General features: G+C 34.4%; 2 protein-coding genes across 2 annotated transcripts; both read left to right on the forward strand.

The window, feature by feature from the left end:
• Nucleotides 1–645: 645 nt before the first annotated feature.
• LOC127899819 (agamous-like MADS-box protein AGL61) lies at nt 646–1,176 on the forward strand. Its single transcript, XM_052433949.1, has one exon. The coding sequence runs from the start codon at nt 646–648 to the stop codon at nt 1,174–1,176; it is 531 nt and encodes a 176-aa protein (XP_052289909.1).
• Nucleotides 1,177–8,705: 7,529 nt separating this feature from the next.
• Nucleotides 8,706–10,143, forward strand: LOC102626295 (exopolygalacturonase-like). Its single transcript, XM_052433950.1, has 3 exons — nt 8,706–9,164; nt 9,280–9,795; nt 9,910–10,143. The coding sequence occupies exons 1-3, from the start codon at nt 8,706–8,708 to the stop codon at nt 10,141–10,143; spliced, it is 1,209 nt and encodes a 402-aa protein (XP_052289910.1).
• Nucleotides 10,144–13,106: the final 2,963 nt, after the last annotated feature.

Consider the following 13,106-nt stretch of genomic DNA (forward strand, 5'->3'; position numbering starts at 1 on the left):
TTTTGCAAGGTATATGTGGCTAAATCGCGTCTCTGTTGCCAGTAAATAATGACACCACCATTGTGTAGATTTACAACTTTAAATTTGAGGATAGATAATTAGTATAGAGTATAGCCGAGAGTAATTTACAAAAATATCAGATGTACTTTTAAAATTTTTCCCATTTTTGTTGAACATACTATAGCATTACTACCATAATAAGCTCGATGAATTAATTGGTGTTGGCTAACATTTCCAAAATGAATGTAATTGCCTTTTTTTTTTAAATGAACACAGCAATTTCCCTGTGCTTTCATATATGTGGTCAATTTTGTGATGAATTTATAAAAGGAAAGACAGACACAAAGAATTAGCTAGTAAGGTCATGATTCTATCTATTTAAATTGTTACTTTACCATGTTTTCTTTATAATTGTTAATGAATTAAATTCGTCAAAATTTAAGGTATATCTTTATTAACTTTATACCCTATTAAATTTTGAAAAATATGGTCAGTGTTAACTTGGAACAGATAAATTCTTGGCCTCATACAAATTAATTGTCCGCGTCTTTCCTCTTATATATGCATCACAAAATGATCATATCAGAGCACACAAATATCATTGTTCATAGAAAAAGAAATAAGCCAATCATATTGATTTTGGAAATGGTAGCCAAGAAAACCAGAGGGAGACAAAATATTGAAATGAAAAAGATAGAGAATGAGGATGATAGAATGATGACATTCTCAAAACGTAGACCAGGTATATACAAGAAGGCCTGTGAGCTTGTTACTCTTACTGGAGCTGAGATAGGAATTGTGTTGTTCTCACTGTCTGGGAAGCCTTTCACATTTGGACATCCCTCCCTGGAAGCTGTTGCTAACCGCTTTCTGGGGTCGAACCAGCAGCATCCGAACGATAACACTCATCCGCTGGTCGAAGTTCACCTCCGGGTGAGAATTAATGAGCTGAATCAGCAGCATAATGAGCTGTTGCGCCAGCTGGATAAGGAAAAGGCGCGGGAGAAGATCTTGACGCAGCCTAGGAAAGGGAAAGAGACTCAGCCACCTAGGCGGGAAACCCCAGTTGATGAGCTCAACCATCAGGAGCTGCTTCAAATGGATGCAGCGGTTGATGATCTGCACAAAACTTTTCTCGCCAAACTAAAAGAAAAGACTGTTGCCGCCTCTTCCTAGATGGCACATCCTATGTATTTTCGTCATTAATAATATATCTCATTTTCCTTTAAATTTGGCATAGAAAATCTGATAAAGCTGCAGGTCCAAATGGTTAACTTGAAAAATGCTAAAAAGCTACCGACCGTAATTGCCTATGGTACAATTTGAGAATACAACTTCTTTTTGTCCCACAACTTCGACATAATTTCGTGAGCATCATTAGCAGCAATATTAAATTAATCTGTCAATTCATTCAAGTAATTAACTGATTCATACTTGGTGAACTAGATTTATTGTCATATATTGTAATACCCCACACCTTTATAAATTGAGAGAGAGAGAAGGAAAGAGAGAAGAAGAAGAGAGAGAGAGAATGGAAGAATCGAACCGGATCGACCCAAACCGGCGAACCCGACCCAGCTTCTGTTTCCATTTCCGGCCACCCCACCAGCAACGGAAGGTGCCGACCAAACCAAAAGATTATGCTTATCATTTTACCGGCCTCGTTGTTGTCGGAAAACGGCCGGAAGACCACCGATTGAAGCCTTCAATCTTCATGGAATCGCCGCCTAGATTCGGTGCATTTTCGCCGCCTCAATTTGGTGCGTTTTCGCTAGAATTAGGCCGTGCCAACACTAGGGTTTTGTTCCTCACCTTGCCCTTTGCTATTTCCGATCATCTACAACCACCGGGGGAACCGATTGGCCGTTGATCACCCGTTGAAGGATTCACGGCTTTGGGAGCTCAATCCAGAGCCATCGCCGCGTGTGGGAGGTCACCACCACCACCGTTGGACTCAGCTCGCCTAGAAGTGCATAACCCGAGCTTTCCGTCGCCATTTGTTGACTTTTGGTCACCATTGACCACCAAGGGCATTTCAATAATTTTACACTCTGAGGGGAATTTTGTGATTCCAAACTTTGTGGGTATTTTAGTAATTGCTATAATTGAGGATAAGTTGGTAATTTATGATCCTGAGGTTGAATTGGTAAATTATGATTTTAGGGGTATTTTGATAATTTTGAATTCAAGGGCATTTTGGTAATTCTAAGTATTTGAGGGTATTTTCATAATTTTCAAAAATTATGAGTATTTTGGTAATTAATTATTTAAATTGAGATTATTTGAAGTTAAGTATGAAATGTGACTGTATTGAGAAATTTGAGAACATTGGAGTTTATGATTATAATTTAATTTTATCTTATAAGATTATTTTTATTGATTTTAGGCCGATGATATCGATACATGTTTGTTACTCGAGGGAGTCAGGAGGTAAGTAAACTAGATTTTTAAATGAATATGTATATGTTTGGACAAATGTTAAGTTACATTTAATGTAACTTACACCACTTACATGAAGTGCGTGGGCCCCACACCACACACTGTTCATGTGAGTGGATGTAAGTTACATTAAATGTAACTTAGGAGCTCCCATATGTTTGACATGTTTGAAAATCATATTTTGATATATATGGATATGGATTTATATACTCTGCCCATGTGTTTATATGATGTGTTGATAGGATGTGTTGTTATGTGTTATGTGTGTTTATGGACATGAGCATATGTATGTGTGAATGATTCATTGGCATGAGCACGAAAATGCATTATGTTTTCTATAAAATAAGAAAGTAGATTTTAGCAAACGAAATTTGAAGAAAGAAAGATTGTTTTACAGTTTTGGCTTGGATGCTTGAATTCATTACTGGCTTAGTGGAGGATACTCTGGATGTTATATTATGGTTATGAGATAAATGGGTGAGGGACATGTTGACGTGAAGTCCAAAGTATATGAAAGTTAAAGGAGTGTCCTACTAAGTGGTAATTGAGTAGCTCAAGTTGAAGTAAGTAATTTGAAAGTAGAATGTGAAATTTTGAAAATGACAAAATGAGATTTCAATGATTTGTTTTACAATGTTTTTTGAATGCCATGGCGCGTCATCCATTTTCATTATATGTATGTATGTATGTATGTATGTATGTATTTTGGTATATGAAAAATTGGTTTGCTTACTGAGTTTCGTACTCATTATAATTTATTGCGATTCAATTCCCATAAATCAGGATTGATTCATGATGAGTGACGAAGGGGACTTGAATTGAGGACGGTAGATGGTTTGGCATAAATTTTAAATTCGTCCGCTGCAGTTTGTATTTCGAGGCTATAATTTTTATAGATTATGAAAGAATTATTATTATTATTATTTTTAGTATACATATTTGAGCTGCAGTTAGATTTGCCCTGTGGAGCTTCAGGCGGGTCGTTACATATATAAACCTCACTCTCCAATTACATCATCCAACTAGCTATTTAAATCATGATCATGATAGCAAGTGGACAAATATACTTCCGAAAACAAGTGAATCGTTCTAAATATATTTGAAACTTGATTTAAAACAAAGGTAAAGGATTTAGTGGGCTATAAAATAGATACATATATGTGTAAGGTTTGGTTGGAGTTGAAAAACTTTACCCGCCAAACCTTGACCCCTGCCCCAAAGTATTTTTACTCAAACTCAGATGATCGGGTATAAAATGAATTCATGGCCAATAGAACTACACCCATGGGACTTTTGGTTCCACATGATTGTTTGCGATACATAAGAAATAATTAATCTTTTCAATTTAAAATCTTAACGCCAAATTCACAACCATTCAAGTAAATTAGAACTACATATAAAGAATTTAATAGTAATAGATTATCTTGCAGTAGCAGTTATGGTATATGTTGATGCTGAAATTTGGTCGAGCGGATGGTGACGACTGGATTGCCTTGTCAAAGGTCAACTTTGTCTTTTACTTGAAAATGCACCCTTGTTGATTTTACGAGTATTGAATCATCTCAATGATTTCTATGACCTGAAACAACAAAACAATGGTTAGGGGTGCCGGTTTTTTCTGGCGTTAACCCTCCGACGCTTAAGTCAGTGATTTTGTGTGATTTTCTATATGGAAGAGATGATATCTTGTTCAGAAGGTCCAACCCCTTTTTCTGAATCTTTTTCCTGCTTTAATTGACGATTGTAAGTGTCGGTTATTGTGGCCGTTGTCTAATTGAATGCATTGATTACGTCATTTAAGTGTGTGGGTTAATACGTCCGTTTATATAGTTATTAGTCAGTCGTTGTAACGCCTAATCATACTTTAAACATACCTGCACGTTACAGACTAATTCCTGAAAGGAACTCGTTGTCTTAGCCTATGAAAATCACGTGACCAGCTCCTGGTCTGCTCGAGTTATGCTGGTCGTGCTTAATACACGAGACCAAATAACGAGAATTCTCCTCGACTTGACTAAATTTTAATAGCCCAAACAATGAGTCAAATACGAAGTTGCTTATTTGTTTGGATTGTCTATGTCCAAATGATTTGTTTGCAGCTTTTGACAAGGAAAAATTACTATCGACTTGCTAAATTTTATCCTAAAGATTTTTCTACAATAGATCTTATAACACTTGAGATGCAACTTGATGCTTACATTACGGATTTGCGATATAGTGCAAAATTTTCAGAATTGAGAGTGATTGGTGAACTTTCAAGGACAATGGTTAAGACTAAAAAGGACAAAGTGTATCCGTTAGTTTACCAATTGGTTACATTGTCTTTAATTCTACCTATAGCCACTACAAATATAAGAGAGTATTTTCAGCCATGAATTTTGTGAAGAATCGACTTCCGAATCGGATGGGTGATCAATGGTTGAATGATAACTTAGTTGTGTACATAAAAAAAGATGTATTTGTTTATATTGACAATGAAATTGTTATTCGATGTTTTCAAAACATGAAAACACGTTGAGAACAGTTGAAGAAGTTTTAAAAATGGTTATGTCAATGAAATCAGATATTTTATTTATTATTTTTTCAGTTGGTTTTATTATCTTGTCGAATTTTTTTTTTATCAATTTATATTAAGCTCCTTTTGAATTTATTTCCTTAGTAAGAGAGTGATTGTTGTCATGGTAGCTGGTTCAATATGTCTGAGGAAGTGGTTTGCAACAGCTTCAAAGTAGCAGTGACCAAAGGAGTAAAGGCTTTACCAGATGTTGAGAAATACCACATTGCCAATCTCAACGTTAGTGTGAGAGTGACAAGATCACTGGGCTTCTTGTAGATCCAGATCTACGTTTAGAGAATGTGATTTTTCTGTCATCCTCGTTTTCAACCTGCATCTCAATCTTTAACTTTTCCAAAAGATTGAGATGAAAAGGATTGAAAATGAGGTAACAAGAGGATTACATTCCCTAAACGTAGATCCAGGATCTGCAAGGAGGCTAGTGAGCTTGGTAATTCACTAGCCCTGCCACCAAGCCTTTCTCAATTGGTCACCTATCAATTGAAGATATTGCAAATCATTTCAGGGTTCAAGCAGCCTTCAATGACAGCACTCATCCAGTTGTTGAGGCTCACTGCCAGGTGAGAAATAACTCAGTTAAGAAGCTTGCATATAATGAAAGTAGTAAATTTACATGCTGATGTACATCAAGAAAAATAATCAAGCTCAGGAATGAAAGATATAACTTCTGGTGGCGTTTTTGGATAAAGAATTCACACGACAACCTTAAAAGTTTGGTAGACAGATCTTTGATTTAGGGTAATGCATCAAATTTGAAGAAAGGCTTCAAATTCTTAATATCAAATTTGATTTAACATTTGCTTTTCTGTCTAAACTATGAATAGGTTTGAATTTAGCTGAAGTTTAAGCATTTCCGAATACATAAATTTGAGTGATATATTTATTTCTCTTTTCTTAGTGTTTAATTACAAATGTTACTTTATTTGTTTTCATAAAACAAAAACACCTGAAAATAAGTATTTTGACATATATGTAAAATGTCCATTAAACTATTAAACACTTATTTATTTATTTTTAAGAAACATCGCTGATATAAGACAAAAATTAAAAATAGAAAAATGACACCGGCCAAAAGGATGTATTTAGCTTTACCCATCAAATGATGCATAGTGATAGAACAAAAAAGAGGAAAAGCCGTACAAGAAAATTTGAAAATTATTAAAATGCACGAAATAATCCAAATATAAAAACGAAAGCAATCAATGAAACATATAACGGGAGAATCCATTAGCATCTTCTATATAGAGTCCGACTAATGAACTGAAGTCACGGCAGCGAATGACAAGATTAGCCAGAAGGTAAAGATAGACTGCATGGCCATGCTGTATAGGGGTGTGCATAAACTGGCTCGATTTGATTTTGCCCAAAAACTGAACCGAACTAAACCCGATCCGTTTAAAAAGTTGAACCGAACTTAGGAACCAAACTGAACAGAGTCGAATTATTTCGTATACGGTGGAGTTGAGGATAAATGTCCTTGCACCAATTCTTACTGGGAAACTGATTCCAGCCACTTGCGCTCCAAACTCTTCATTATCTATCTATGTTGTATTTTCATTATTTATATCCCAGACATTCAAGGATATTTGATGACTTGTAATTGGTATATTTTCAAAAGATTAGTTTTTGCCCCAGTCGTTCTTTTTTTATTCTTCATTAAACTACTAACAATGGCATGAGAATTCATGTTAATTAAAGAGAACTCTATGTTGGAAAAGAAATTCTTAATCCCAATGTTTGAATAATGCAAATACAAACACCGATTATAATCTTGTTTCTAAATAAAAGAGGAAGGGGCCGGGGCAAAAATTTATCTTTTAGCACCTATCTGACAATTCAAAGACGGATGATCAGCCTTTATGCACTTTATTTACACATTGTTATAAAAGTTTACAATAAGAAGTCTACTAAAACTTATCTACATCAATTCTATTATGCTATAACCAAAATTTCTTTTTCAAAAAACAACAAAAACAAAAATGAAGGATTAACCGCGTGGTTTTCAAAGAGTTTTATTTGGGTGACTACCCGAATTTTCAAAGAGTTTTATTTAGGTGACTCCCCAAGTTCAAATCTTAGGTAAGATAGACGGTTAAAATTTGGATTCGGATTTAGCTCACTTTTTGTTTTTGAAAAAAATATAATTAATGGCATACAACTATTCTAAAGGAAAGTGAAAGGGATGATGAAGTAGCTATGCTTTAATATAGTTGTAAATATATATATAATTAATGGCATACAACTATTACGGAGGAAATTGATAGGGATGTTGTATTACAGTTCAGACTTAAGAGCTATGCATTTGCCTGAGTTGCGTTGCCACGTCAAGCATTGTTGGTCTACCATCAGCAGCAAATGGTATTGCCATATTAAAAATCTAGCACAGCATGGAAGTAATACTCTAGAAACAAAATTAAGAAAAAATTTCTGATGGCAACAAAAGGTCTATGAAGATTTCATAATTACTAGGCTGAAACTAATTAGGTAATAAATTTGTAAACCTTCAAATATTGGCAAATTAATAATCCACATAGCAAAATCCATCATTCACGAATAGAAATGTTTGCACATGCTCATTAAATACGTGTTTAAAATCAGGTTAATTTTCAGTCGGGTCGTTGTTGTTTGTAGAAAGAACCTAAAAACTATGGTTTTTTTAAAACTTATCGTTTGTATTCTTCTTAGTTTAAACTTATTTTTCAATCAAGAAAAAGTTCACATAATCATCAAAGACAGTTATACCCCTATATTTTAAATTATAGTTTAAAGTATTTTCTACAAGAAAAAAGGTCATTTCCGAAGGCAGATATCCTTTGAAAAACTCATTTTAAGCAATTCATGCTGTCTACCATCGTTGTATTAAATCTTATCAGAAAATCAGAATTTTCAATGAGTCGTAAGAGGAAAAAAAAAAAAAAAACTTTCGACAGCGTTTCTGTTTGTTGTACATAACGAGACAACTCAATTGAATGGCACACAAATTTGAGCTTTGTGTATGTCATAATTGTTTGTTGCTGACTTGAGCTCTTTAGCACGGTAACAACGAATTGGGGATTACGTGTGTTTTTAACGAGTAGGTGATTTATTATTAATTCCAAATTATAATAGAAGGCTATTGTAGAAACGTTCGCGATTGTGTTGTGTTTCTATTTAATTTCAAAAGTACATACAAGTATTTAGTAAACCCATTTTTAATTTACGACTTACTCCTTTTTAATTAAAATATTGATTAAATTAATCACGTTTGATTCATGAAGTTTAAATAGGTTAATTAAAATAGGCTATGAATGAGTTGAACTTTTTACTTATCACGTTTGATTCATGAAGTTTAAATATGTTAATTAAAATAGGCTATGAATGTGTTGAACTTTTTACTTTCCTAACCACAAACAGCACATAAGAGTTTGTTTCTTAATAATTGGTAGCCGTTACCAGAATTTGTTGGAAATTGTACAGCGGAAGTAACCAGAAAGCAAAAATTAATGGACAAGAGAAAACAACTTACAGCCACCCTTGAGTAAGAAAGTAACTCCCAAGATCATGCTAAAATATAATTAGTGGACGAACTGCTGTCACACAACTTTATAAAATGCCTCCACATGAGTGATCAATCCATACCATCAACAACATCTAATTAAATTATATAGATCGTCAAGAAAACATCATCACTTAATACATCATCGAACACAAGATGGATTATAGCTCTTGCTCTCAGCTGCTAGTACTTGCAATCCTAGTTTTGTTTACTTTGGCCCAAAATATAATCAATGCAGCTCCCAACGGAGTTTTCAATGTAATTGACTTTGGTGCTGTGGCCGATGGCATTAGAGATAACAGTAAGGCTTTTGAAAATGCTTGGAGAGAAGCTTGCAATTGGAATACCTACAGCACAGTATTGGTTCCACCAGGAAAATACTTGGTGACTTCTGTTGTATTTAAAGGTCCATGCAAAGCTCCAATTTCATTTCAACTTCAAGGCCTTATCCTGGCTCCCCCCGGTCTGTCAAAGCTAGCCGATAAGGAAAGCTGGATCACCTTTGAATCCCTCAGAAGCTTCACTCTCACCGGTGGTGGAACTTTCCATGGCCAGGGCCGAACTGCATGGCCCGAAAATCAATGCCACAAAAATTCAAATTGCCAGCTTCCCATTGTAATTCTTGCAACACTTTCTTATTTGTTTATTTATTACATTTATGTATGTATTTGTTTTTTAATCTTTATAATGAAAAAAAGTTTGACAACTGCTTTGATTTTCTATTGTGCAGTCGATACGATTTAATAAACTGAATGACTCGACAATCACTGGGGTGCAATCTGTTGATAGCAAGTTCTTCCACATTAACATCTTGGGTTGCTACAATTTGAAGCTGAATAAAATTAACATCTCTGCACCTGATGATAGTCCGAATACTGATGGAATTCATATTGGAAGATCAAATGGCATTGAGATATCGAATTCAATAATAGCCACTGGAGATGACTGTGTCTCTCTTGGTGATGGCAGTCAAAATGTCTTGGTGTCTGATGTTTCTTGCGGACCAGGACATGGGATCAGTGTTGGCAGCCTTGGAAAATATAAAAAGGAAGAAGATGTAGTTGGATTGACAGTCATCAATTGCACTTTCACAGGCACAAGTAATGGTGTGAGAATTAAGACATGGCCTGATTCTGAGGATGGAAAGGCTTCCAATTTCACATTTGAAGACCTTTTCATGAATAATGTGGAAAATCCCATTGTCATTGATCAGGAGTATTGCCCACATAACCAATGTAACATAAAGGTACAGAAAGATTAATTCATTACTCATTATTTGCTTATATCTCTAGGTTTATGCACAAATCTCGTCTTGACATCCTAACGTTAGCTAATATTTACTAATTACCCATTTTAATAGGTTCCTTCACGGGTGAAAATTAGCAATGTGAGATTTAGGAACATCCGAGGAACTTCATTAACAAAAGAGGCTGTTAGAATTGTTTGCAGCAAAGAGATTCCATGCCAAAATGTTGAGATTGGAGACATAAATTTGGTGTATAATGGTATTGATGATAAGGGCCCGGCAATATCTTCTTGTTCAAATGTTAAACCAACTCTTGTCGGAAAACAGATTCCAGCAACTTGCGTCTAACTAGGTTTCGCAGGCTCTTCAATGTCTAAATCATGTATTTTATTTTTCCATTATTTGATTCGAGGATGTCGATTGCCCCCCTGGGATTGTTACTTGTAATATCAATAAATAAACTAGTAAAGATCATTTATTGTGTTTAATTCCCTGATTTTCCCAAGAAATGAACACCCAAGATTTCAATACTCCCCCGAGATTCAATCAAGAGTAACTGAAAAATCAAGGAATAATAGATCAAACAACAAAGAAAACAAGGGATAAAAATACTTAAGTAATTTAGCAACCAGAGGTGCTTACATGCACTAGAGAACAAGATCAAATGCTTTCACTAAACAAGAATCAAAGTTTACAGACAGTGGCGTAACTACTCTTATGCCTTGTGTTGACCAAAATTTTGGAAACTCTTTTAATTCTATGAAAATTTTCTAAATATTAAGTAAAAAGTAAGAGTTAAGAAAAATATTAATCGTCAACATCTACTAAACTTTGAAAACACATTAATTCCCCGTCTACTTTATAGTCCTTACTATTTTACTATTTATTTATAGAAAAAGTAAATTATCTAACTTTTTTCCTTCCATCAAAGAGATGTAATTATATCTCAACATCTTAAGACTTGAAATTGGGGTTTTCGTCTTCTATTTCTTTTTTTTAAGTTTATTTCACACAATACAGCTAAACGAACTATTCAACTTTAAGTTCTTTGATTCTTTCCCACAAGGGGCAAAGCCACCAACTATACCTAAAGATTCAAGAAGGTAAAGTTGGTACAGAATGAAACAATGTAAAGGAAGTTTAATTTTAATAAATGATTGAATTAGATAGTATAATATACAATTATTTTGTACTTTCTTCAATCTCATTGGCAACCCCAAATTAAAATCCTCACTCCACCCGTGACTGCAGAGCTATAGAGCTCATTACAAAGAACAAAATGCTACTAAGAATTCTCTCTACAACTTTCTCTAGCCTCACGAAGCGATCTGCAAATTATGCTCATCAATTAGCCTTACAAAAGTTGTTTTTAGCTAACCCAGGGAACATCGGCTCCTTCTAACTAACTTCTAACTACTTTTGGGCCCACATTCTAAGCTTCTCACGTGCTCATCGCATGCAACTTAAGTTAGCAAGAAAAGATGGATCACTAATTTAACTCCGAAAACATATGCATTGTCGTCCGCTTATAAACGACATTCCGGTCACTAACTTTAACTCTGAACGTCTTATCGGGGTCTTCGAGTTCTTGTCCAAATCTCTCTTTTCCTTCTACATTGAACTACTGACAATGGTGTGTGTATTGAAATTAAATCACTATCAAATTCTATATTGGCAAAGGAATCCCACTTGAAGGATTATTTTTTTCTTTAATCTACTGTTTAAATAATATGATCTCACCAGTTGTTTTATTTATTTATTGTTGTCTACATGAAAATAAATTAAATTAGAAAAAAATATTTTATTTTCTCCAAAAAAAAAATATTTCTTCCTCTCTCTCAATTCTCAAATCCACAAATTAGGATACTCTCGTAATTATAGCAATTTTGATCTGATATTATTTGAAATTAATTTAAGAAAGATTAATTGATGACGAAAGTGAATATGAAATATTATTACTGTATATTCTTCATATTATTTACACAAAGAATGAGCGTATATATAGGCTTTACATGAAGCTAAAATAAGAAACTGAACAAATACAAATACAACATAAATCGTGGGATATACATAATCATAATCTTGGGAATTAATGGAGATTGATTGGACGAGTGATTCTTGCTCAACATATCTTGGGAATTAACGGATATTGATTGGATGAGTGATTCTTGCTTAACACCCCCCTCAAACTCAAGATGGTGTGGTAGAAGTAAGCTTGAGTTTGCAAACGAGGTCATCAGCTCGGTAAAAAAGACTTGGTAAAAAGATCAATTGTATTATCTCGAGAGGACACAAATTGAAGCTTTATGGTACCTTGGGCGTAATGTTGGCGAATAAAATGACAATCTATCTCTATGTGTTTAGTGTGCTCATGGGAGACACATTGTGAGTGATTTCAATGGCACTTGTATTTTCAAAGTAAAGAGATGTAGCTACATTATGAGTAACTCCCATGTCCCTTAGTAATCGACGAAGCCAAACAATCTCTTGAGCCGCATTAGCAAGTGCCTGATACTCAGCATCAACAATAGACAAAGTAACAACAATTTGTTTCTTATTATACAGAGTAAATCACCTAAAAAGAAGCAAATACCAATGGTAGAACATCGATCAATAAGATCATCTGCCCAATCAAATTCAGAAAAACGATGTAGTTCTAAAGAAGAATTGGCTGAAAAGTGGAGACTATGAAAAATGGTCTCTTTAAGATATCGCAGGATATTAATGACAGCAGCATTATGAGTCGAGCGAGGAGCCGACATAAACTGACTAACAACATGGACATCATGGGCTGTATCAAGTCTTGTGACTATCAAATAAACCAAACGTCCAAACAATTGTCAATAAAGAGTAGCATCATTAAGTGATGTTCCATCAAACAACACAAAGTAAATGTTAGGATCAATAAGTGTAGAGGAATTTGATTATCAGTCAAACTAGCTTTAGTAAAAAGATCAGAAGCATATTTACCTTATGAAGGATAGTAACTAGATGAATCAGAGAGTACCTCAAGATCAATGAAGAAACTAAGATGTCCATGATCTTTCATTTCAAAGTGATGTTGAAGAAAAGCGTTAAGATCTATAATACTTGTAAGATCATCTCCAATAATAATCATATCAGATCATCTCCAGTGATAATCATATCAACAACACAGAGTAATAAAAGAATACATCCTTTGTTGGTGTTGCGAACAAAAATAAAAAATAAAAGTCATAAGAACTGGCATCAAAACCAAATTACTTGATTGTGGTACTGAACTTCTCATACCATGCTCTCGATGCCTATTTAAGGCCATACAAGGCATGGCC

This window comes from Citrus sinensis, chromosome 9, assembly GCF_022201045.2.
Source record: "Citrus sinensis cultivar Valencia sweet orange chromosome 9, DVS_A1.0, whole genome shotgun sequence".
Lineage (NCBI taxonomy): Eukaryota > Viridiplantae > Streptophyta > Magnoliopsida > Sapindales > Rutaceae > Citrus > Citrus sinensis.